This window comes from Scyliorhinus torazame, chromosome 1 (genome assembly GCF_047496885.1).
Source record: "Scyliorhinus torazame isolate Kashiwa2021f chromosome 1, sScyTor2.1, whole genome shotgun sequence".
Taxonomy (NCBI): domain Eukaryota; kingdom Metazoa; phylum Chordata; class Chondrichthyes; order Carcharhiniformes; family Scyliorhinidae; genus Scyliorhinus; species Scyliorhinus torazame.
In genome coordinates, this window is record NC_092707.1 from 290,039,103 (window position 1) to 290,066,860 (window position 27,758).

Genomic DNA, 27,758 nt, shown 5'->3' on the forward strand with positions numbered 1-27,758 from the left:
GATGCCCACATCTCATGAATGAAAGAAAAGTATAATGGTTTGCCCCAGTCATTTTGGGACATGGTGTTGCCCTAATTTATCACAGCCCCAGGCCCAGCCAATGGGGAAAACCAGTGCAAAGTGAAGAGTTCTGCTGGATAAAATATGCAGGTTTTTGGGCGTGATGGTGATTTCTTTGAGAACTGTGTATTCATATTAGGAATGTCATTTTTAGACATGCCTGTCAGGATTTCCTGTGCTCGAGAGCTTATAATACATTACTTATTCACTTTACAGGTGGAACATTCTAAACCAGAAAACAGAAAATTTTAGCCATGGTCAGTTACTCAAAATCAACAGGTCTGAAAAAAGAGAGAGTAAAATTGAGATTTGATAGCTTGATCTAGGTAGGTCATTTGCTAGAGTGTTAGCTTCTGCGACCTATTTCTGGATTGTCTTAAATATCTGATCCATTGAATACCCAACAGCACAGTTAACAAACAGTTTGAAACTATTTGAGTCAATCAATTCTGATTCGTCAACAGAAGATGCCTGCGGGGCATGTTGTCATAGACACATACAAAACACAAAAATAATTACACGAGGTAGTGTAAGAAGGCTTTTGAAAAGAGTGCTGCAATATCGAAGTATTAGTGCTCAAAACATCTCAACTGTTGGAAACACAACCGGTGTGAAATCACGAGGAAACTATGACTGGTTTATTGTAAACATCACACTGTTTAGTATGGAATCACATACATGGATCAACAAAACGGTACAGCAGCAGCTTTCATCCAACATGTACAAATGCCATCTTACAAATTAACTGAAAGGCATATCTTTTCAGAGCTCTTTCTCCTGTCTTCCACCCTATCATAGACCTTCCTTTCCCTCTTCTCACACCCACCCTCTTTTTTGCAAAACTGACCACATCTATAACTTTTTTGAGTTCTAATGAAAGGTCATCGACTTATAATATTTCCATCATTTTCTTTTTTTCTAAATACTTTTATCAAAGATTTTCCATTTACAATAAATTCTAGAACCAAACCCACATTACCCACAGCAGATGCTACACAAAACCAGCATAACAAAAACTCAATCAACCGTACATACCCCATCTGCAAAGAGAAGACGACAAACCTCAAACCCTCTCCCCAGCAACTGACGGTGACTAATTCCTTAAAGTACGCAATGAATGGCTGCTATCTCTAATAGAATCCCTCAACCGACCCACACCACTGTACTAGATTTTCTCCAGGTACAAGAATCCCATTAAGTCACCCAACCAAACCGAGGCACTGGGCAGAGTAGAAAACCTCCACCCCAGCAGAACTCGCCTCCAGGCAATCAATGAGGTGAAGGCAAGGACATCTGCCTTCACCCCTGCTTGCAGGCCCAGCGGATCCCACACCCCAAAATGGGCACCAAATGATGAGGCTCTAGATCAATATTCAGAATCGCTAACATGGTGGTATAAGGAGGAGACCCAAAAGCTTACCAGTTTGGGACAAGACCAGAACATGTGCGCATGGTTAGCAGCACCAACCCCCACCCCCCCGCCCACCCCCCAACCCCACAGCTATCCTCTACATCCCGAAAGAAGCCACTCATCTTAGCTTTAGTCTGGTGCACCCCATGCACCAACCTAAGCTGGATCAGACCAAGCTGCTCACATGAAAAAGTGAGGTTCACCCTACAAGGACCTCACTTCACACATCATCCACCATAGATGCCAACTCCCTCTCCCACTCCGACAGAATCCGCACGTAAATGCCAGGACTGCCAGTCTCCTAGCACCCTGCCAACGAAAGGACCCTCTCCATCAGGGATGTCATCAATGCCACGGGAAATGTGGGGAAGGCCCCTTGTACAAAATTCCTTATCTGGAGGTATCTGAACGAGTTCTGCTCCGAAAGCCCAAACTTTGTCAACAATTCCTCAAAGCTGACAAACTGTTTCTCCACAAACAAATCCCCAAATCTCTTAAGCCCATTCCCTCCCCACACCCCACATGTGTCGTCTAATCTCAATGGCTCAAATAAATGATTGGCACAAATAGGGGCCATCCTCGATACGGGTCCAAGCTTCAAGTGCTGCCTGAATTGTCTCCATATTCTTAAAGTGGACACAACCACCTGGTTTGAGGAGTATCTTGCCGGAGAAAACGGAAGCGGGCCGTCACCAGTGCAACAAGACTAGATCCCGACATGACCTTACCTCTATCTGTCCCCATACAGAACCCAGGTCACTGCATCACCCCAGCACCTTCTCAGCATTGGCCGCCCAATAATAAAAAAGCAAATTCGACAGGCCCCCGACTGTCTATCCCTATGAAGAACTGCCATGCGGATCAATGGGGCCCTGTCTGCCCATATAAAGGTTGAGAGCAGGTGTCACGTGGTGCAGTGGTTAGCACTGGGACTACGGAGCCGAGGACTAGAGTTTGAATCCCGGCTCTGGGTCACTGTCCATGTGGAGTTTGCATTCTCCCCATGTCTGCGTGGGTTTCACCCCCACAGCCCAAAGATGTGCAGGTTAGGTAGATTGGTCACGCTAAAATTGCCCCTTAATTGGAAAAAAAAACAATTGGGTACTTTAAATTTATGAAAACAAAATAAAGGATGAGAGTAACCTATTAACCCTCACAAAAAAAGATTTGTTAAGAAAAACAAGACAATGTTGAAAAATAAACAAAAAGGTTGGGAGAACATTCATTTTAATAAACTGGACTCCACCCGCCAAGGACAGGAGCTTTGCAATTCGGATTTAACCTTTACTCACCAGACTTGCGTAATCCAATTTATGGAGGCAGGCCCAATCATGGGCCACCCAAACACCCAGACATCTGAAGCTAGAGCTGACCAGGCAAAGAGGCAGCACCCCCAAATGGATACCCCTGCCTGGGGGATTAACCAGTAAGTACTTGCTCTTTTCCAGATTCAACTGGAATCCCAAAAAAGAACCAAAGCTCCTCAGTAGTTCCATTATTTCATCCATAGTGGGGTCTGTAACATAAAGCAGCAAATCATCAGTATATAGGGATACCCTGTGCTCCACTCCTCCTCTCTTTATGCCCTTCCACTTATCTGAAGCTCTTAAAGCAATAGCTAAGAGTTCAATTGCTATCGCAAATATGAGGGAGGACATCGGACACCCCTGTCTTGCCCCTCCATTCAATTGAAATACCCAAGCTCAAGGCATTGATACGAACACGAGCGAAGAGGATCCCCGTACAATAACCGTACTCAGGAAATCAATTTTGGCCCTAAACCAAACCTCTCAGAACTTCAAATAGGTACCTCAACTCCACCCTCTCAAATGACTTATCGGCATTAAAAGGCACAATCACCTCCGGCTCAGGCCCAACGGACAGGGAGAGAACAACATTCAACAGCCTCCGAATGTTGGCTGTCAACTGCTGGCCCTTAGCGAAGCCTGTCTGAACCTCTGCAATTACCTCAAGGAGACAGAGCTCCAGCCTGATCACCAACGCCTTAGCCAGTATCTTTATGTCCACATTTAACAGTGAAATAGGCTAGTGTGACCCACACCCTGTGGGGTCCTTATCCTCCTTATACAAAAGAGAAGTAGAAGCCTGTGAGAGCGTAGCAGGCAGGGATCCCCAGGACAAAGAATCATTAAACATTTCTACCAACAACAGGACCAAATGATCCGCAAACCTCTTGTAGAATTCCACAGGAAACCCATCAGGCCCAGGAGTTTTGACCATTTTCATCCTCCTAATACCTATCAAAATCTTCTCAGGCCAAACGGGGCCTCCGACTCCCCTCACCACTTGTCCATCACCACTGGAAACTCCAACCCATCGAAAAATGTTGACATGTCCAGCCCCCCAACGAAGGTTGCGACTTATAATGATTCTTGTAAAAAAAAAAATTAAGCGCGACGTTTATTTTATCCGCAGAGGCTTAGGAAGTGCTGGGTGAGCCAGATGTTTCATTCGGATTTAATGGTAGGGCTCGTGGGGTGGCGATCTTGGTGGGCAAGCGGGTGAGGTTTCAGATGGAGATGGTGGTGGCGGATCAAGGGTGCAGGTACGGGATCATTACGGGCATGTTGGAGGGGAGGCTGGTGGTGCTGGTAAGTGTATATACGCCCCCAATTGGGATGTTGTGACTTTTCTGAACAGAATGTTGGGTGCCACTCCGGATCTGGATACCCAGGAGTTGATAAAAAGGGGGGGGGGGGGGGAGAATTGGACCACAGTGCTGGAGCCGAGAATTGGAAAGGTCCCAGCCGCGCTCACTGGCCCCATCGAGGGGGGGGGGGTTTGGACTCTGAGGTTTTTACACCCGAGGGAGCGGGAGTATTCCCTTTTCTCCCCGGTGCACAAGGTGTTCTCAAGGATTGACTTTTTTGTGGGAAAGGCGCTGTTGGCCGGAGTTAACAAGGCAAAGTATTCGGCAATTGTGATTTCGGATCATGTTCACATTGGATGGACATGGTATTGGAGAAGGGGGCAGACCAGAGGCCGGACCGGGGAATGGATGCGGGTTTGTTGCCAATCTGGAGCATCTGTGACAAGATTGGGAAGGTGATTGAGGAGTATGTGGGGTTCAATTGCACAGGGGGGTGGATGCCGATTCGGGGGAAATCATGGGTTTGAGCCAGGGAGGATGGATGCAAAGTTCCAGGATTGGGAAGAGATGGGATCAAGGAAATGATAGTGGGCAGCACGTTAGCACAGTGGTTAGCACTGTTGCTTCACAGCACCAGGGTCCCAGGTTCGATTCCCGGCTTGGGTCACTGCCTGTCCAGAGTCTGCAAGTTCTCCTCGTGTCTGCGTGGGTTTCCTCCGGGTGCTCTGGTTTCCTCCCACAAGTCCTGAAAGACGTGCTATTAGGCAATTTGGACGTTCCGAATTCTCCCTCAGTGTACCCAAACAGGCGCCAGAATGTGGCAACTCGGGGCTTTTCACAGCAACTTCATTGCATTGTTAATGTATGCCTACTTATGACAATAAAGATTATTATTATTGAAGGATCTGTTTCTGGGAGGCCGATTTGAGAGTTTGGAGGAGCTGAGCAAGATGTTTGGGCTGGCGTGCAGGGCTTTACGAGGAAGGTCTTCCCAACGTTCCCGAAAGCACCTGCCTCAACATTGTTGGAGGCGGCGCTGTCAGCAGGGGGGTTGGAGAGAGGGGACGTCTCAGCGATTATGGGAAGATTTGTGGAGGAGGATGGGGTGTCCATGGAGGGGGTTAAGGTAAAAGTTGGGGGCAGCGCTGGACGAGGGATTGTGGTGAGGTGCTGCAGAGGGTAAACGCCTCCACCTCATGTGAGAGGCTGGGGCTAATACAGCTGAAGGTAGTACAGGCCGCACCGTACCAAGTCTGGGATGAGCCAGCTGTTCAAAGGGTGGAAGATGTCAGTGAGCAATGTGGGAGGAGCCTTGCGAACCATGCACATATGTTTTGGGCATGCCCGAAACTGGAAAGGTTTTGGAGGGTGGTGTTCAGCAGCTTTTCAGGGGTTCTAAGTGTGGAGGTGGAGCCCAGCCCCCGAGAAGCCATATTTGGGGTGTCGGACTGGCCGAAGGTGCAGGCAAGTGCATGGGCAGGTGTTTTAGCCTTCACCTCGCTGATTGCTTGCAGGTGTGTCTTGGTGGGGTGGAGGTCAGCTTCCCCACCCTGTGCCTCGGCCTGGATGGGGGATCTGCTGGAGTTCTTGATCCTGGAAAAAGTGAAATCTGCTCGAGGGGGGAGAAAGAGTGATGGGTGCTACAATAGATTACCATTGACTGCTGAAGGAGGGGTTGGGGGGGGCAAAGAGGGCAGGCTTAATGGGTTGGGGGGGGGGTTTGTGGGTTTATTGTAAATCGTAAAAACGTTGAAAGTTTGTGGAATAAAAATACTTTAAAAAAAACTTTTTCCAGGTTTAAACCAAAATGCCACAAAAGACCCTAACCTGAAAAATCTCCCGGGAGGCTTCCTGCCACCTCAGCTGATGACAGCTGGGATTCTCCCCATGCTCATAAAAGACTGCTGCAACCGCCTTTCCCATGGACAACAGATCGAACTGCGCTTGCAACTTCTTCCTGCTCGCCAGAAGCTCCGAAGGTAGGGTCACATGAATACCTGTTGTCTATCTCAAAATATCATCCACCAATCTCTGCCGTTCCACCCTTAGCCCCCTATCCTTATGCAGCTTATGTAATATGATCTCTCCTCTAATAACTGCTTTCAAAGCCTCCAAAAGGGCGAGATAGACTCATTCCGGTTAAATTCAACATGGCCTTAGACAGTGCCCACAGAACCCCACACCCGCCAATAACCCGACATACAGCTCAGCCATGGTGGACGCTGAGTGGGGCCCGACTCAAAAGCCAAATTCACCAGATGCGGGGCATGATCCGAGATGACAATGGCCGAATACTCTGCCCTCCTCACCCAAGGGAGAAGAGACCTACCCACTAGTTTTTTTTTTTTTAATAAAAACAATCGATCCTGGAATAAACCTCGTGGACTGGAGAAAGAAAAGAATATTCTTTACCCTCCGGGTGAAAGCAGAAAAAGTGCTAGTAGGAACACTCTACATACACAACAGAACTGACAAATTTATACCGAAGGAAGCCAAGAACAGTCATAAAGAATGGTACAATAGAAAGTGTAAGAAATGTGAATATACACATATTTTGCTGCAGTAAACCATTGTGGGTGACCTTGACGCAAACAGAATTTTAGCTGACTTTGTGAGGAAATAATGGGCTCAGAGAAAACACTACAAGATAGAAGGTACTTCAGGAGTGAAGACTATGTAAAACAACAATAAAGGAATACAAGATATGGTCAAAGTGATTGAAGATCAGTAGCTGTTTTATGAATATGCTCATCGCTATTTCTAACATATTAAAAATTGAACTAAGACTTATAAAATGTCTGGAACTGTCTGTCTGTAAATCACAGAATTTTTATAGTGCAGGTGCTGGTAATTCGGATCATCGAGTCTGCATCGGACCATCAAGTCTCCCACTCCCCTGCCTTATCCCTGTAACCTTCCACATTATTTCTTTTCAAATAGCAATCCAATTCCCTTTTGAATACCTTGATCAAACCTTCCTCCGCCACTCTCAGAGGTTTTCCCAGACTCCAACCACCCTCTGGGTGAAAAAAACTTTTTCTTCACATTTCCATTACTCCTTCTGTCAATTATTTTGAATCTGTGCCCTCTAGTTCTTGATGTTTTCTGGAGTAGAAACAGTTTATTATCTACCCTGTCCATATTCCTCAGGATCTTTAATATCTCTATCAAGTCTTCTTTTCTCCAAAAATACCAGACCCAGCCTCTCCAATCTCTCCACATAGCTGCAGTTCTTCATCCCTGGAATCATTAGTGTGAATCCCCTGTTCTCTCTCCAATACTTTCACATCCTTCCTCAAGTGTGGTGCCCAGAACTGGTTGCAGTCTCCAGATGAGACCTTACTAATGTCTTATGCAAGTTCAACATGACCTCGTTATTCTTGTACTCAACGTCTCTATTAATAAAATGTTGGATACCATGTACTTTATTAATTGCTCTCTCAACATACCCTGCCACTTTCAGTGACTTATGTACATCTCCGCCAAGGTCCTTTTGTTCTTGCACCTCGTTTAGAGTTTCTCCCTTTACTTTATGCTGTCTCTCCACATTCATCCTGCCAAAATGAATCACCCCACACTCGTGCGTTCAACTTTGTCTGCTACGTCTCTGCCCAATCCACCAATATAGCATATCCCTTTGAGGCTCATGATTGTCCTCATCACAGCTGACAATGTTTCCAACCTTCGTATCATCTGCAAATTATGAAATCATGTCTTACACATCATAGTATAGGTCATTCATATATATTAGGAAGAGCAAGGGCCCCTACTCTGATCCCTGGGCAATTCCACTAGAAACCTTCCTACAATTTGAAAAACAACCATTTATCACTACTCTCTGTATCTTGTCACTCAGCCAATTTCTTATCCAAGTGCCTACTTTCTCTTTAATTCCAGGAGCTATAATTCTGCTCACAAGTTTGTCATTTGACACTATCAAATGTCATCAACAGCACTGCCCTTGTGAACCTTCTAGGTTAGCTCCTCAAAAACTTCAGCAAGTTAGTTAAACATTATTTTCCCTGAATGACTCCACACTGGCTTTCCTTAATTATCTGCATTTGTCCAAGTGACTAATGATTTTGTCCTGAACTCAGTCTCCAGAAGTTTCTCCATCACTGGAGTCAAACTGACTGGTCTGATGTTGGTGGTGTTATGCTTGCACCCTTTTTTTGAACAGGGTATAACAGAATTCTCCAGTCATCTGGCACCACCCGTGTCCAAACTGGAAGATTGTCACTTGTGCTCTTGCAAGTTCCGCTCTTACCTCTCTCAGTGTCCTTGGATGCATCTCATCTGATCCTGCTACCTTAGCAATTCGAAGTAAAAATAACCTTTCTAACGCTCCCTTCTACTCAATTGTAAATTCCTTACCAGTTGCCTCCTCTCTCACTTTGGCTTGGATTGCACCTCCTTCCTTTGTAAAGACAGATGCAAAGTACACTTTTAATACCCCACTACTTCTCCTGACTCCACATGAAAGTCCCCTTTTTTAGTCCTAACCAGCTCTACGTTTTCTTTTACCACCCTTTTGTAATTTATATGCCGACAGAAAACATTGGGATTCCCTTTTACGTTAATTGCCAGTCTCTTCTCATGCCTTCTCTTGGCTTTTCTGATTAGTTTTTTCCACTTTCCCTCTGGCCCTTCCATATTCTCCATTGAATTTTCTACCTGACATGTCGCATGCGTAGCCCCCTGGGTTGGCCACTTCCAGACTTTAAATGGAGATCCACTAAGAATGCAGGGAAATTCAGTCAAACACAGGAACAACAGCAGGTGCAAAGTTTCCTGTATATCAGAACTAGCAGGAACCCAGACAGCACTGAAACTAACAACCATCTACATATTAATGAGCGATCCCCGGGAACAATTGGAAACAGTTAAGGTAAACAAGGCCAAGCCAGACTCCTCGGTGCCAGCAGGAGCCAAGACAAAGGAAGGCCAACGGACACTTAGGAACCGCACAGAGATCAGGGAACAGCTCCAGGATTGGAGAAATCGATCCAAGTGATCGGAACGCAGTCCAATCACTTGGAACTAGGTACGGGATCTGCCCAAAAGGGCGTGAAGCCCCTGGGGACTATAAAATAGAGTCCACAAGTTCAATTTGTCCTTCTTGGCAGGGTCTCTCAGCAGCTCAAAACAACCCTTGATCGTCACCTGCCTAGTAGCTGCATTAATCAAGTAAGTCTCCAGTCAACGCACGATACGAGATAGGCGCTCCTAGCTACCAGTCTATACCAGCTTTGAAGCCTGCAGACTCACAATCGAACAAAAGGCCATTTGTTCCCTTGACCTGGTGGGCCAGTTCCAAAGCTAAGTATAGGCCTTTTAGTGTTAGAGATGGTCTAGTAAGTAGTGTTTTATGCATGAGTAGTGATTGACTGTGTATAATAAATGTGTTTTGATTTGAAGCTTACTAACTGGTGTATTGAGTTATTGATCAGCACTTTAACCTCGTGGTGGTATCATAAAGATACCTGGCGACTCTAGAGTAAACGTTATAGAAACAGAGCAAATGAAGTAACGACACAACGAGCAACAATTAAGAGCTAACCAAAAGTTAGCAACATTTACTGGCGAACTCTGACGGGACCCGACTTAAAAGTGGCCTAACCACTCCGGGAGAACCCAAAATTTGAATTGAGAATCCAATTGGGAACAGAAACATTCACAAGTGTTCAAGCAGTTCTGATCAATCCTCATAATTCGGAAGCGTGTTAATGCACGCGTAACTAACAGGGCAAGGTAAAACTGACAGATTTTGTTGTGAAAATCTGTCGGGAGTTTGTATTCCGGAAAATAGCGAACGCCGTACCCGTGTTTACAGCACCGCCTTAGTACCCCTCGTTCCAAATTTTAAAAGAGAGCATTCAGATAGGAAAAATGGCAATGAAGGCAATGGAACGCCTCATGAACCCTCAAGAATTTGTGGTCGCAGTGACCAGCAGCAGAGTAGGACAGTGTCCCGTTTGGGAAGAAGAGAAATATCTCAAAGGGAAAGGATTCACTCCCTTTGGAGTGAATTCTGTGATAATGAGGAAACAGGTCCCGGGAGTATAGGACATAATTGGTGGGAGAACCTGAGCGTAATCCATAAGAAGAGCTTAGGGAAAGCTCGCAAGCCGATGGCAATCGTGTCCTGACTGGCACAATTGCGAGGCACAGAGGAGGTCGGTCGGACGCTCCGCACAGCGATAGGAAGGAGACATCGAATGAGCAAGGTCGATGTTAGTGAGATGAGAGAGAGAATGTAGAATGGAGAAGAAAGTTGGCAGCAAAGGACGGAGAGGTGGATGATGCCAAGTGGGCACACCAGTCTTGTCTAGCGCATCTGAGCAGCTTCCAAACCCAATACGATAAGGCCTATCAAGGCACGCAACGTGCAGTCCTGGTAAGAGAAGAGACAGAGAAACAGGTAGAGGCATTGCAAAGGCAGTGCAGCGATCTAAAAGCAGCGTTAAGAGCACTCCATGCTGCCACCACGGAGCACAGACAAAGCTCAGTGGATCATGCAAAATGCCGGAAGCAGATTGCGGAACTGCAGTCTTTGCTTTCAGTGCAAAATGGGTTTCAAAGCACCTTTGGATCCCAATTAGATGAAGAAAACGGCCCTGATTGGCAAGAACTAAACAAAACCGCGCATAGATATGTACAGGGAACATGTGCGCAAGGAAAGCCCCAAAGGAGAAAAGCACCCCAACCCCCCACAGAGCAGATAGATCAGGCACCCATGAATCCAGTAACTACCCACCGCACAGTCACATCGGACGGAGACGCGGAATTCCTTTACACCACACCCTGAACCGTGACCCAATTACGGGACGCGTGCAAAAAGATCACACCGTTCTTCCCCACCTCAGACCCCCACCACTTCTTTGCTAGAGTGAAGCAGCAGGCGACCATGTACGGCCTGGATGAGCGTGAGCAAGTGAAGCTCACAGTTTTAAGCTTAGACCCTTCTGTTGTAGCAGCCCTTCCTGACCCACAGAATGTAGGAGGAGGCACCCTTGCAGAGATGCACACAGCGATCCTAGACGCGATCGGTTATAACAGAGGTGACCCAGTAGAAGACCTGATTAAGTGCAGGCAGAAGAAAACAGAACACTCCACAGCGTTTGCTGGATGCCTGTGGATCCATTTTACAGCCGTTTTCGGAAACTTAGCTCAGTGGATCATGCAAAATGATCATGTCCCCAGACAACATGGCCAAATGGACCCGCACCCTGATCCCCCATGCCACAGAGGCAGGACAAAAAGCTTGTACTAATTATGACCCCTCGGAAGAAACGCACAACGAAAAGTGGATTTTAAAAAGGTTGTCCCGCTCCTGGGAGCAATCTGTCCACAACAAACCAGTGATTAGAAAACTCTAAGAACAGCAGGCAGAGGCAGATATTCAAGCAGTTAAAGCACACCAGAACCCCGCATGGGTGAACGAAGCCATGAACAACCCCCCACAGAAACCACAGGAGTGTTACAACTGTGGACAATTAGGTCACTTTGCACAAGAGTGCAATGCCCCACGAAAGCCACAGAGAGCCCAGCAGGCAGACACTCTGAATAATAACAGAACAAAGCCCATACATAGTGTAAGCACCCGTTCAGACCAGACAGACATGAACGGAACTGACTGACGGTGTTCGGGCTCCCCCACCTGGGTCTGCGACACCCTTTGGGATAGGTCTGGCCGACCAGTCGTTGCAGCAAAAATACGGGGACAGCCCATCGAATTTCTCTGGGACACAGGAGGGTCCCGCACCACAATTAATTCCTCCACCATGTTCCAAAAAGACACGTGGCCCACTAGGCCACAATCACTCTCAGCGGCTTCACAGGCCACTCACAACAGGGACACGTCACACCCCCTGTACCCATTCAAATTGGCAACATTACAACAAAACACCCCACAGTTTTGGTCGATCTGCCCCAAGCAGCAGAATACATTTTGGGCGTCGATTTCATGAACTCCCACTATCTATCATTTGACCCAGTAAATCAATGTGTCTGGAAAATGACAAAGTCAGCAAGAGCCCCACAACGCTCACGGTAGGTGAGTATGCGAATAAGATTAGCGCAGTCGGCGATTTTTCGTTTGACCCGACCACGATTAGCGCAGACAAACAGGTTAGGGCAGTTCTCCAGAAGAACAGGACCGCATTTGCAAGGCATAAACCTGACTGCGGCAGGATGGCTGGTTCGGTTCAAATAACAGGACCTGACCCTAGACCCCAGAAGCAATATGGATTTCCCCAAGAGGCAGAGGGAGAAATATCAAAGGTTATTGACAGCTTATTAGAACAAGGCGTACTCAGATCAGTAGCCTCTACTAATAATGCCCCGATTTGGCCAGTGAGAAAGCCCGATGGATCATGGCGACTGACCATCGATTACCGGGAACTCAACAAAGTCACCCCCGTAGCAGCCCCCACGGGAGCCACAAGTCCCGAGACCATGCTCAAACAGGGACTCCACTCACAATACTTGGCGGTTTTGGACATCAGTAACGGATTCTGGTCCATTCCATTGGCAAAAGCGTGCCAGTACAAATTTGCCTTCACTTTTAAAGGTCAGCAGTACATGTGGACATGCCTTCCACAAGGATTCCACAACTCCCCCTCAATTTTCCACCATCAGCTGGCCAATGGATTATCAAAATTTTCTCGCCCCGAATGTCTGGTCCAGTATGTAGACGACCTATTACTGCAGACAGACTCCTAGGCAGAGCACATCGCGCTTCTGTGTCCGAACTCCTGGAACTCCTACAGCAAATTGGATGTAAAGTGAACCCCAAGAAGGCCCAATTTTTGGAAAACAAAGTGGTATATTTGGGAACGATTATCATTCATGGTAAACGCGAGATCGAGCATAAAATAATTGACTCGATTGTCAAATTGCCCCTTCCCCAGAATGTTTCCGCCCTCCGGTCGTTTTTAGGACTGGTTAGCTACTGCCGAGACCATATTGACAGTTTCGCCACCAAAGCAGCACCCCTCTCGGAACTCCTAAAGAAAGGAGCCCCTTGGGAATGGCTTCCGCAGCACACGGATGCTGTAGATGCTTTAAAGCGCGCACTCATTGCAGCCCCCGCACTACAGGTTCCAGACCCGCTTTCCCCCTATGCTATAGAGATAGCTAGCACAGATCGTACCCTTTCGGCCGTGCTCCTCCAGGAACGGCACGAACAGTTAAGACCCGTGGCTTACGCCTCCAGAGTTTTAGATCCTGTGGAGCAGGGATTTTCGGCCTGTGAAAGGCACTTGCTCGCAGTTTTCTGGGCAGTTCAATACTTTTCATATATCACCGGACTAAACCCCATCACAATCCTCACGGAACACACCCCCACCCAACTTTTACCGACTTAAGGACAGTACAGTAAGCCAGATCAGAGCAGCCAGATGGACCCTTCTTTTGCAGGGATGGGACATCACTGTTAAAAGGATCAAGACCCACACTTTCCTAGCCGACAACCTTCAGTACCCAGGCACCCCCCACGAATGTGAAATCATCTCACCGCACCACAACACAGGCCCCTTTATCGCGAAAACACCCCCCAAAAAGATAGGTAGTTCACCCCAGAGCCCCCAGCACACAGACACGTGGTAACCCTTGAGAATATATGTGGATGGCTCTTCCACTATATTAAACGGGAAGCTCATTACAGGATGCGGCATCTATGTTGAGGACGTGCCCTGGAAGAAATCTCGTTAAAACTGCCAGGACACTTAGGCACGCAAGCGGCAGAACTACCAGCCATTGCATACATTGTAGATCACCCAGATTCCTTCCCCAGCCCAGCAGACATATACTCGGACAGCCTCTATGTCTGTAACAGCCTCACAGAATTCCTACCTCTGTGGAAAGCAAGAGGATTTGTTTCCGCAGATGGAAAACCTCTCCCTTCAGCCCAACTGCTCCGGCACATTTTGGACAAAGCACAGGTATTAAAGTACAAAGTCACCACCGTTCCTCCCCACCTGGAAATGTAAAAGCCGACGCACTGGCTAAAGCAGGTTCCAGACATGGATATTTTTGGAACCTCCCCGTTCAGGTCTCACAGACAAATATCGAAGATATAGTGCAGGCCCAGAAGCAAGATAGTAATCTCAGGGACATTTTAAAAGGAAAATTTCCAGCCCCATACGATAAGTTTAAAAATGCACTGACCACACACAACGGTGTGGTCCTAAAAGACACCCTTTATGTGGTTCCTGAACAGGACAGGAATCAGCTTATTTGTTTGTTCCATGATAGTCATGGGCATCAGGGAATTGACCCCACTACAGCCCACCTCAGGCAGCTCTGTTGGTGGCCGAATTTAAAGGAAGACATCACGCACTACGTTGAAAATTGCCTTATTGGTGCCCAAAACAATCCGGACAGATATGCGAAGAAAGCTCAGCTTAGCCACACCCGCCCCGTTAATGGCCCCTGGACCAACCTCCAGATTGATTTTATAGGACCATTGCCCCCTTGCAGGAATGGTCACAAGTATGTGTTAGTTGTGATAGACACGTTTACGAAATGGGTAGAAGCATTCCCATCTAGAACAAACACGGCAAAGACTACAGCTAAGATTTTAACCCACCACATCTTTACGAGATGGGGACTCCACGGCAGCATTGAATCCGACGAAGGTTCCCATTTTACGGGACGCGTCATGAAGAACGTCCTCACGATATTTGGCATTACCCAAAAATTCCTCATCGCATACCACCCCCAGTCAAGTGGTATCGTGGAGCGAATGAATCGGACCCTAAAAGCAATCCTCAGGAAAATAGTCCAACAAAACAGCACCACTTGGGATTCAGTCCTCCCTTTAGCACTGGGCTAAATCGCTGGCTTTGAAAGCAGACCAAGGCAGGCCAGCAGCACGGTTCAATTCCTGTAACAGCCTCCCTGAACAGGCGTCGGAATGTGGCGACTAGGGGCTTTTCACAGTAACTTCATTTGAAGCCTACTTGTGACAATAAGCGATTTTCATTTTCATGTTTTTGCGTAACACTGTTTCGACATCCACAGGATACACCCCACACACTCTCATGACCGGACGCCCCATGTAAGGCACAGAATTTTTATTAGGACTTGACTTGACCAGCCCCGAAGTGACGGCCCTCACAAACGAGAACGCAGTGCAACAATTAGTGGAGAATGTAAAGTTTGTCCCAGACAATAGTTCAGAGGAACTAGTCTGTCGACAGAAACCGACTCATGGGTGCTCTCCTAATCCGAGAGGCAGCCCCCCACTCCGACCACACTCTTACCCATTCTTGCCGGTTGCTCAGGCAGTGGAGAAACGGCATTGGTCCCCGCCCTGCCTGAGGACCCCCCTCTGGTCAGCTACGCTCGGGTAGAGCACATACGGCATTGATCACCGTCCTACCCGGGGATTCCATCCAAATCTTACCCATACGCACCCCATTTTGGCTCATCACATTCAAAATTCTTTTGTTTGGTTTTGGCAACCTTAGGTTGCTACCCTATGCTATTTACATCCTCAAACACTGGGATGGTAAATCACACAGGCTGCGAGACGGCTTGCAGTACGCAGTGTTTTCTTAAGATGTCTTGTCCAAATATTCGTTTTTTTTTAAATGAGGGAGTCACACATGGTGACCAATTATAAAGGGAAATTGGCACTAAAGGACAGACATGCTAACGTACAAGATAGTATCAGAAACTATGCTTGATCCATAGAATTCCAGAAGCTCCAGGAAGAGAGAAGAGACGAAAAGGAAGAGAAGAAAGAAGAGAAAAATGAAGACATCATGTTTTTCGTTATCATTATAATTTGTACTCGGTTACGCGCGAACGCGAACCCCCTGACCCCAACCCCCCCGGCCGTCAATGATTCACTTCCCCATAGCACCCAGAGCCCAGTGACAAGTAACAACACACCATCATGGTGTGATAGGTTTATAACGTGGTACTCCCTTTCATATGTAATTGAATCCCTTTTAGCATTGGCGAGATTCTGCAGCATTGTGCAGACTATCCGCATGAGAAAATGGCGAAGGAGAGCCTAACGCTCTCGCACCCCGGTATACAGGATAAGATCCCCTATTTTCGGTTTTCACCAGGCCCCCGAACCCCTTGATCTACAATAAAGGACATTCGTTCGGCGTCATTTTGTGAATAAAGACAACTGAGAGATTGTACAACTCTGAACTTGTCCGCCAAGCGAGAGGGAAATGTGAATGCTGCTATTATTTTTGTATTGTTAGGAAGTTAGTATGGTTGGATGTTTAAGTGAGTGTAGTTTATGGAAGATAGTTAGAGGTACCGTTTTTTTATATGTTGTACTGCATGTCCCTGTTGTGACATAGCGTCACTGTCAGTTAAAAATTTCTTGCATAGTTATGGTCAGTGTAGAGGCCATGAAAAAGTGCTCGCTGGGTCAGGGAGTGAAGACGACGCAGTTATGTGATCCTTCACGCTTCGCATTAAAGGATCACAAGGAGGGGGTGTAGCCACCTGGGTTGGCCACTTCCCAACTTTAAATGGAGATCCGCTAAGAATGCAAGGAAATTCAGTCAAACGCAGGAACAACAGCAGGTGCAAAGTTTCCTGTATATCAGAACTTGCAGGAACCCAGACAGCACTGAAACTAACAACCATCTACATATTAATGAGCGATCCCCGGGAACAATTGGAAACAGTTAAGGTAAACAAGGCCAAGCCAGACTCCTCGGTGCCAGCAGGAGCCAAGACAAAGGAAGGCCAACGGACACTTAGGAACCGCACAGCGATCAGGGAACAGCTCCAGTATTGGAGAAATCGATCCAAGTGATCGGAACGCAGTCCAATCACTTGGAACCCGGTACGGGGTCCGCCCAAAAGGGCGCAAAGCCCCTGGGGACTATAAAATAGAGTCCACAAGTTCAATTTGTCCTTCTTGGCAAGGTCTCTCAGCAGCTCGAAACAACCCTTGATCGTGACCTGCCTAGTAGCCGCATCAACCAAGTAAGTCTCCAGTCAACGCACGATACGAGATAAGCGCTCCTAGCTACCAGTCTATACCAGCTTTGAAGCCTGCAGAATCGAACAAAAGGCCATTTGTTCCCTTGACCTGGTGGGCCAGTTCCAAAGCTAAGTATAGGCCTTTTAGTGTTAGAGATGGTCTAGTAAGTAGTGTTTTATGCATGAGTAGTGATTGACTGTGTATAATAAATGTGTTTTGATTTGAAGCTTACTAACTGGTGTATTGAGTTATTGATCAGCACTTGAACCTCATGGTGGTATCATAAAGATACCTGGCGACTCTAGAGCAAAGGTTATAGAAACAGAGCAAATTAAGTAACGACACAACGAGCAACAATTAAGAACCAACCAAAAGTTAGCAACACATGTGCACTTCTTCCTTTTCATCTACACCTCTGTCGCTCTCATCATCCAGAATTCTCTGGAGTTATTTGTCCTATCTTTAACTTGGCATTATGTGCAATACCTTTTCTTTGAATGTATCCCATTATTCAGCCAAAGTATGTATTTAGTTCAGATTCCAACATCCACAGTAATTTGTTTTTATTTTATGTATTTTGTTGGTCAGCAGTTTTTTTGTTCCCCATTAGAAATGTTTCTGACAGCAAAAGACATTGTTCTTCACCAATCTTTTGCTCTTCACATACCTAAAGAAGCTTTTACATTTTTATGTTTCCTGCAAGCTTACTCTCATGCTCCATTTTCCCCTTCTTAAATCAATCCCTTGGTCCTCCTCTGCTGAATTCTAAACTGTTCCCAATTCTCAAGTTTGCTGGTTTTTTTCTGGCCAAGTTTTTCTGGCCTCTTCTTGGATCTAATCCTATCTCTAAGTTCCCTTGAAAGCCATGGTTTGGCCACATTTCCCATTTTATTTTTACGCCAGACATGAACAATTGTTGCACTTCACCCAGGTGCTCTTTGAACGTTTGCCATTGTCTCTGCACTGTCATCTCTTTAAATAAAGTTCCCCAATCCATCATAGCCAACTCGCGTCTCATACCATTGTAGTTTCCTTCATTTAGATTCAGGACCCTCGCCCCAAAATCAACTACATCACTCTTCATCCTGATGAAAAGTTCTAACATTGGGGCCTCGCACAACTGGTTGTGGATTGCCAATTATTCCTTTCTCATTACACAATACCCAGTCGAGGAATACCTATTCTCCAGTTGGTTCCTCAACATGTTGGTTCAGAAAACCATCCCATATACACTCCAGGAATTCCTCCTCTACGGTATTGTTACTATTGATTTGCCCAATCTATACATAGATTAAAGTCACCCATAACTACAGATGTTCCTTTATCGCATGCGGCTCTAATTTCCTGTTTAATGCCATTTCCAACATCACAATTACAGTTTGGGGTTCTACATACAACCCCCACTGACATTTCTTTGCCCCTTGGTACTTCTCAGCTCTACTCATACAGATTCCACATTGTCAGAGCTAATATACTTCCTCACTATTGCGTTAATTTCCACTTTAAGCAGAAATTACAACCCTCTCCCCTTTTCCTTTATGCCTGTCCTTCCTAAATGCAGAATACCCCTGGATGTTTAATTACCATCCCTGGTCACACTGCAGCCATGTCTCTGTAATCTCAACCACATCATACCTGCTTACATCTATTTGCACCATTAATTCATCTACTTTATTGTCAATGTTCCACGCATTAAGGCACAAAGTCTTAAGGCTTGTCTTTTTAACATCTCCACTTTTTTTCCCCCACTGTGGCCCTGTTTTATTGTGGACCTTGATTTCTCTGCCTATCACTTTTCTTATTCCCCTTTCTGGTCTTTTGTTCCAGTGTTTCCTCCTCCTCTGACTCCTTGTATAGGTTCCCATCCCCCTGCCATTTTAGTTTAAACCCTCCACAGCTACTCGAGCTAATACTCCCCCTCAGACATCAGCCCCGATCCTGCCCAGGTGCAACCCACCCAATTGTACTGGCCCCACCTTCCCCAGAACCGGTCCCAATGTCCCAGGAATCTGAAACCCACCCCTCGCACCATCTCTTCAGCCATGAATTCATCTGACATATCCTGCTATTTCTGCTCTGACTAGCACATGGCACTGGTAGCAATCCTAAGATTTAAGGTCCTACTTTTCAACTTACTTCCTAACTTATGTTCTGCTTTTAGGAGCTCATCCCTTTTTTTAAATCTGTGTCGTTTGTGCCAATGTGTACCACAACCAATGTGTGTTCACACTCCCCCGCCAGAATGTCCAGTCGCCACTCCTTGGCCCTAGCACCAGGGAGGTAACATAGCATCCTGGAATCTTGTTTGTGTCCACCGAAACACCTATCTATCCCCCTTAAAATTGAATTCCCTATTACTATTGCATGCCCTCACTTTCTACTCCCCCATCCTGTGCAGCACAGCCAACCGTAGTACAACAAATTTGGCTGTTGCTGCTTTCCCGCAAAAGGACATTCCACTCAACATTATCCAAAGCGGTATATCGGTTTTGCAGGGGAATGGCCACAGGAGATTCCTTTTTTTTTAGAAAAAGAATTTTTAAACAATATTTTCAAACATATAAACAAATCCCCCCCCCCCGTAACAAAGAAAAGAAATAAAGCTCGTGTGGCAAGACATGAACATGGCCAGTCAATACTATACATAACTTTGTACAGAGGATTCTTCCTGTACATGTCAGTTTCCGGATCATTCATGTATTTATTTGCTCAAATGCCCCTCAGAGAAACCCCCCCCCCTTCCCCCTCCCTCCCCCTCTTCTTTCATCTCCTGGTATATCGCCGACACCTTGCCCTCCCCGATCCATACGCCCAAAATCACCCTCGCTTGAATCCCCTGTGCCAGGAGTAGCGGAAATTTCCTCACCTGCCGCCTCACAAACGCCCTCACTTGCATGTATCTGAAAGCGTTTCCTGGGGGTAGCCCAAATTTCTCCTCCAGTGCCCTTAAACTCGCAAACGTCCCGTCAATGAACAGGTCCCCCATTCTTCTGATCCCTGCCCGATGCCAGCTCTGAAACCCCCCGTCCATCTTTCCTGGGACAAACCGATGGTTGTCTCTAATCGGGGACCATACCGAGGCTCCCGTTGCACCCCTGTGCCATCTCCACTGCCCCCAGATCTTTAGCGTTGCCGCCACCACCGGGCTCGTGGTGTACCTTGTCGGCGAGAGCGGTAGCGGTGCCGTCACCAGCGCCCCCAGGCTCGTTCCTTTGCAGGACGCCATCTCCAGCCTCTTCCACGCTGCCCCCTCTCCCTCCATCACCCATTTACGGATCATTGCCACGTTGGCTGCCCAATAGTAACCACCCAAATTCGGCAGCGCCAGCCCTATCCCTGCTACGCTCCAGGAACCCCCTCCTTACCCTCGGGGTCTTACTCGCCCACACAAATCCAATAATGCTCCTACTTCCCCTCTTAAAGGCCTTAGTAATCACAATTGGGAGGCATTGGAATACAAAAAGAAACCTCGGGAGGACCACCATTTTAACCGGCTGTACCCTACCCGTCAGCAAGAGTGGCAACATGTCCCACCTTTTAAAGTCCTCCTCCATCTGTTCCACCAGCTGCGTCAAATTAAGCTTGTGCAGTGCCCCCCAGCTCCTAGCGACCTGAATCCCCAAGTATCGAAAGCTCCCTTCCGCCCTCCTCAACGGTAGGTCGTCTATCCCTCATGCCACAGGAGATTCCTGCACTGCCTGCCCAGCACTCTTGTTCTGTCTGGTGGTCACCCATTCCCTTCCTGCCAGAGCCTTCGATTGCGATGCTCCACGAGACTCTCGTCTCGTGGGTGCTCCAGTGTCCCCAACCTGCCGCTCCCAGTCAGAAACTCGGGCTTCCAGGAGCTCCAGCCGAAGACACATCCTGCACACCTGCTGGCTCCGGGTACTGGAAATTTGCATGACTTCCCACATATAGTGGGAGCACACCACGGCTTTGAGCTCCTGCCATGACTTCACTTTGTAAATTAAACTTTTTGGAAAATACTTACAATCAAATAATATCAAGTACTTCAGTGCCCTTCTTCCCTAATCCTCGTTACTGCAGAATATAGTCTTTACAAACCATATACCCCAAAATATAGCCCGAACAAACTAACGATTAAATTGGTAAATATTTAGCCAACTGTACTCACCCAATCAGCTGCTTCCACTTTCCCCATGTCACTTTTGAATCCGGATGTTACCTCAAGAGCTCCAAACTCAAAGCTAGCACACTGCTCCCAGTCTCGCTCTTTCTCACGCACCTTTATCCTTCCAGCTCCACTCGATCTTACTCTTTTCTTCTCTGCTCTCTAACCTCATCTTACTTTGTTTACTAAATTACTTTTGACTTGATTTAACTATACTTCCCTATTGCTAATGCCCCTTATTGAAATTCAAGGAGCTACTTCTTTATAAGTGATCCGTTTTTCTAGTTAAAGCTGTTTTAAGACAAATGGCAGATTCTCACAAACCAATGAATTCCGGTGATGTCATTCCTGGATCGTTTTTCAAACTCGGATCCCCGCCTCAGTAGAGGTGGCCCTCGCAAGTCCAACTCACCCCACTGTTGGAAGGTGAGTGAAGGCCTTGAGCCTTATTCTGTATTTATCAGCTGCCCCACAAGACAGCAGCAGCACGGGTTCAATTCCCGTACCAGCCTCCCCAAACAGGCGCCAAAATGTGGCGACTAGGGGCTTTTCACAGTAACTTCATTTGAAGCCTACTTGTGATAATAAGCGATTTACATTTCAGGATGAGTCCCTCGCAGATCCAGCTGCCTGTGCTCCACGGTGGTGTGAATCCTCTTTAAGCATTTTGAGTGTGTGTGCAAATATGCTAACTATCTGAGATCATCCTATCTCAAGTTGGCTGTGGAGTTGTTAATAGAAATTTGGATTACACCAAAATAGAGGGGTTGGGAAATACGCCACCGCTTATTAAGAGGGGAACAAAATATATTTCTGTTAATGAGCAGACAGTAAGAAGAGAAATTAGTGCTGTTTAGATTAACAACCCCTCCCCGTCCTCCTTCTGTCTGTGACATATGTCCCCATTATAGCGGAGATAATGAAATGAAATGAAATGAAAATGAAAATCGCTTATTGTCATAAGTAGGCTTCAAATGAAGTTACTGTGAAAAGCCCCTAGTCGCCACATTCCGGCGCCTGTTCGGGGAGGCTGCTACGGGAATCGAACCGTGCTGCTGGATTGCCTTGGTCTGCTTTCAAAGCCAGCGATTTAGCCCTGTGCTAAACAGCCCCTAGTTGTGCCACCATCACATGGAACAGCTTTTCCTTAAACCTATTTCAATATTTTAATCATATTTTTAAAAATTGTAGGTTTGGATTTGGGCTTTGAGGTGGGGTGGGGGAATTGCCTCGGGACAGATTTGCAATGAAATGTTTCATGGGTGAGAAAGTAAAAAGGATTGTGCTCGCTTCGGCAGCACATATACTAAAATTGGAACGATACAGAGAAAGTAAAAAGGATTAAAACATTCTTTTGGGAAAGTGTTAATATTTAAACTGGCTGACACTATTGAAAGTCTAAAGTCCTTTGATCATTTGTCCTTTGTTCATTTGAGGAACTCTTAAAGAACACATTCATTCTTGCAGAATACAGATCAAGAGCTGGGAAGAAAAAACACATTTGGCATTTACAACCCAAGGCACGTGGGCTCCGTGGTTTGGAGAGAAGACAGGGGTTCTGCCAGACATCAGGTTATGAAGCACTTTATAAATTTAGATGGGCTGAGAGATAGAAATGGTTTCCAGCAACAGATTGGTTTATAGGAGAATTATAAATTATGCATTTCATGAGTGCTACAGGAAGAGGCAAGTGAATGCAAAATCTATCTATAATTGGATTATATAAAAGTTGTCCAAAGTACGAAGCCACAATGATATTTACAACATGTGCAAAATCCATAGCCTTCGCTGCCGTCATATAACTATATAAATTTAAACTGTCTTACTGGATTAAGGGAGTGACAGGGACAGTGACCGCTGATACACCAGCTGACTAGCACATTCCAAAGGGTTCGTGTTAGGCGGATGTACTGGGAGGCAAATAAATTAGTGGAATTAGGGGGCAGTATGCCTAGTGAGGCTGTATAAGGCTCTGGTCAGACCCCATTTGGAATACTGTGAGCTGTTTTGGGCCCCATATCTAAGGAAGGATGTGCTGGCCTTGGAAATGGTCCAGAGGAGGTTAACAAGAATGCTCTCTGGAATGAAGAGCTTGCCATATGAGGAGCGGTTGCGGACTCGGGGTCTGCACTCAAGAGTTAAGAAGGATGAGGGGGGAATCTTATTGAAATTTACAGCATACTGAGAGGCCTAAATAGAGTGGACATGGGGAGAATGTTTCCACTAGTATGAAAAACTAGAACCAAGAGGGCAGAATCTCAGACTGAAGAGACAATCCTTTAGAACAGAGATGAGGAGATATTTCTTCAGCCAGAGGTGGTGAATCTTTTGGACTATTTGCTGCAAAAAGCTGTGGAGGCCAAATCATAGTGTCTTTAAGAAGAGATAGATAGGTTCTTGATTAATAAGGGGGTCAGGGGTTATGAGGAGAAGGCAGGAGAATGGGGATGAGAGACATATCAGCCATGATTGAATGGTGGAGCAGACTCGATTGGCCGAATGGCCTAATTCTGCTCCTATATTATGGTCTTATGATGATATTGCAATTGGTGGTGCTGCTTGAAAGGAGGCAGCAATAAATGCCTTGGTGGCTCTTTGGAAAACGTTGCAAGAGACAGCGTATAACTGTAGATTTACCTTCAGGAAATTCAAGCCTGTGAAAGTGACAGAGTCTTAACAACAAAGGAACAGTGATGGGTTACAATTAGTAGATAAAGGACTAACAAACAGGGGTGGCTTGAGTGGATGACAGGAAGGAGAGGGTAAAGCAGAGAATGGCCCATGAAGTCGCTGAAAATAAGCACGCAGATACAGCAGGTAGTAAAGAAAGCAAATGGTATGCTGGCCTTCATAGCAAGAGGGTTTGAGTATAGGAATAGGGATGTTTTAACAAAATTGTATAGAGCCTTCGTGAGACCACACCTGGAGTACTGTGTGCAGTTTTGGTGTCCTTATCTGAGGAAGGATGATTTTGCGATGGAGGGAGTATAGTGAAAGCTTACCAGGCTGATTCCTGGGATGGTGGGACTGTAATATGTCGAGAGGCCAAGTCGGTTAAGATTATATTAATTGAAGTTTCAAAAAGTGAGAGGGTAGGGGAGTCCAGAACGAGGGGTCATTATTTATTTTTTTTAAAATAAATTTAGCGTACCCAATTCATTTTTTCCAATTGAAGGGCAATTTAGCGTAGCCACGTGGGCAGAATGTGCAAACTCCACATGGACAGTGACCCAGAGACGAGATCGAACCCGAGACCTCGGAGCAGTGAGGCAGCAGTGCTAACCACTGCGCCACCATGCTGCCCGTAGGGGTCATAGTTTGAGGATAAGGGGTAAATCTTTTAGGGCTGAGATGAGGAGAAATTTCTTCATCCAGAGAGTGGCAAATATGAAATTCACTACCATAGAATGTAATTGAGGCCAAAATGTGTGATACCCGGAAGGAATTAGATACGGCTCTGGGGATTAGAGGGATCAAGGGGATATGGGGGGGGGGGGGGGCAATGGTCTGCTCCTACTTACATTTTCTATGTATGTTTCTATGTAAAACAAAGTGAGATAGCAGTGGGTCCTGCCGGAAGTGTGTATATCGAGTCAGAGTTGGGCAGGACAGGCCCACATTTGAACAAGATGCTAACACTCAGTATCCAGACTCATATACTGTGATAGTAAAGGTATCAATGGCCCATTGTAATCCATTGCCAGACCATCAACAATCTTGAAGGTGACAGTAAAAGAAGATGGTCAACATATCCTGTTTTTTATGGGAAGTTTAAAATGATTCAACATGCTCATGCTCTCAGAAATGCTCCTTTATTGTTCCCTTACAGTTGATTTCTATTCAGAATGTTAACCTACAGACCGGTGTAAAAAATATTTTGAAAATATATAATTCATTCCCCAGGAAATTTAAATTCTAATATCTAATCTGTCATTAATTTGGAGGTATAGTTACAATAGTTTGAATTTACCATTTGGAAAAAACTGCTTACCATTTCAAAAATCATAGATCAGCACAGCACAGAAGGAGACCATCCAGCCCATTGTGAGCAATGGTCAGGACAATACTTAGCATCCATACATTCAGGAGTGTGGGAAAAAAGATGAAAAACATCATCGCCATCTGCCAATTCCTGCTGGAAGTGCATGCATGCAATTGTCCAGTGAAAATAATTAGAATCAGCTGCAACGCCCATGGCTCCCTCTTCCTCTCAGTCTGATAGCTTTGTAGTACTTCATAATAAGGATTACACAGTACACATTCATTTGAATCAGATATCAAAAGTTACACAATGTAATGGAATTGTATGAGCAGGGAGTCAATGCCTTTGGGGAAGTGGGGACGAGGCAGCAGAATTGGAGAACAATTTGTTTTAAAAGAGTGAACTTCAAGATCCATATTTTTGTACTTTTCACAATGACCTCTTATCACACCTCTGGATTTTGCCTGTGATCAAGGGGAGCATTGAATATTGACAGAGATGGTGAATTCTGCCATGAATATTCTAAGAAATATAGACTAAGATTATATATCTACTACCTACAGTAACTTTATTGAAGCCTACTTGTGACAATAAGCGATTATTATTATTATGTGCCATTTGGTTCTTACCTGATCATTCTTTCCAAGTTCAAACTCCATAATAGCAATAGGTGTGTTTATTTGATCCAAGTGTCTGGATTGAGATTTCAGGTCAACTCTCCAACTTAAGTTCCTCAGGCAGTTCTCCCACTTGCTCTGATTAATAAGACTTTCTCGGATTTTAACTTTATGAGTTTTCCAAAATTTTGTTAAAACTTCTGCCTGCTCCAGTGTAATTCCTTTTTGTTTCTTGGTCTGTGCTGTCAAGAAGGCTTCCAGTTGGTTGAAGTCCATGTCTGCAGATGCTATCGACTGTTGAGATGAAACTCATATCAGATCAAATGTGTTAGCCACTGTGTACCAAAATCATTTGTTCAATAAATTCAGCACAAATCATATTCTGTACAGACAGAATGGAGAGCACATTCTTCAAAAATATGCTGATCATCACATCAAGGTATTTGATATCTTTTTCCACAATTACTCAACTGAAACCCACTGTAACTTTGTACAGGATCAGCCATGCCTCAACAGGTAGCACTCCCGCCTCGGAGTCCCACTTCAGGACTGGAGCAAAAACATCAAGGCAAACACTCCAGTGCAATACTGAAGGAACTGTTAGATGTTCTGCTCTCTGATTTAGGGGACTCACCATATCTTTCTTGTAATCACAATGTGAACAAGCCATTCCAATTAGATGTTTAATTGTTTTTAGTCAATCTTTTCCATTGTGCTGACAGCAAGGCATGCATGTGCTTTCTCTTTGCTGCTTGTCATGTGAGAGTACCTTTAAGAAATGGGTGTTTAAGAAATGTACCTTTAAGAAATGGAGTTGCTCATGTTACTGGAGTGATGTCAGAGTGTGGCTGGAGCTGAGCTCTACTTCTGCTTTTTAGTTTCAGTTTGAGAAAAGCTTGGGTGTGTCTGTGTTTTTCAGTGAGCTGCATCTGAAGTTTAAACAAAGAGCTGTATTGTTGATCTCTGCCATCCAAAGACTATCTATGGATCATTTGGTGAACCCAGAATTGTAAACGGTCTCAGCATTGAATGTAAACCTAATGTGCTCCTGTTTGAAGGTTTGTTTAAGTCTTTTGGATGTTAAAAGGACAGCTTACAGGGTTACTTCGGGTTGTAGTCTTTGGGGTTGTATTTGAAGTAATGGTTGCTTCGATGTTCACTGTTTGTTTTAAAAAAAGGTTAACTTGCGTTCATAGAATAAACATTGTTTTGTTTTTTTAAATACTTGTCCTTTTCTGCTGTACCACTCCTGTAGAGTGGGCCGTGTGCTCCCCTACCACAATCTATCAAAAGTTGTGGGTTAGGTGAACTCCATGATACACTTTGGGGTTCTCTAAACCCTGACCATAATATGCTCAATTTATACACAATTCAGTGGTCCAATTTTAAAATAAATTCAGGAAAGCAACACTTTTGAGCCACTTTGCTATATGCTGGGATAATATTACGGCTTCTAATATTCCTGACAATTACAGATAGGGGATTCTTGTGCAGTTGTCAGCACGGACAACTATAACTTAAAAGACTCCAGTTCAGCGGAGGAGAGAATTACTTTGTTGTGTGGCTCAACATCAGCCTTGTACATGTATTGAGGCTGTTCAGCAAGCTTGTAGTGCAGCATCATGCTGTAAATACACTGACACTGAACACCATCTTAACCTTAGTTTGTGTAGGTAGGAATACTCGTTGCTGATGGTAGCAGAAGGGACCAACACATACACGGAACAGCTAGTTTTCACTTTTGAAGCGAGCCTACATAGAGACAGAATCAGTGGTCTGCAACAGGTGAATGCCCAGGGAGATTCCATGAGATGTGGATGACAAGTGATGGGTAAAATCACTTTGGAAAGATAGCGTACAGTATGTTAATTGTGATTATATTAAATTACAAAATATTTTTACAATTTTCAACACCGAAGCAAACAATCAAAGGTTATTAATTTCTCAAATTATGGCCAAGATTCTCCATTTCTGAGACTGT

At 45.5% G+C, this 27,758-nt stretch overlaps 2 protein-coding genes across 2 annotated transcripts in view; both read right to left on the reverse strand.

Moving 5' to 3' along the window:
- b3gnt2b (UDP-GlcNAc:betaGal beta-1,3-N-acetylglucosaminyltransferase 2b) overlaps positions 1-25,940 on the reverse strand; it is a 269,680-nt gene extending 243,740 nt beyond the window's left edge. Inside the window, exon 1 of the mRNA XM_072507331.1 lies at positions 25,790-25,940. The gene's annotated coding sequence lies outside the window, so the exon portion shown is untranslated. The remainder of the gene's footprint in view (positions 1-25,789) is intronic.
- Positions 1-27,758, reverse strand: part of commd1 (copper metabolism (Murr1) domain containing 1) — a 174,467-nt gene that overhangs the window by 96,471 nt on the left and 50,238 nt on the right. Inside the window, exon 2 of the mRNA XM_072507345.1 lies at positions 25,790-26,071. Within this exon, the coding sequence (XP_072363446.1) occupies positions 25,790-26,071 (282 nt within the window). The remainder of the gene's footprint in view (positions 1-25,789; positions 26,072-27,758) is intronic.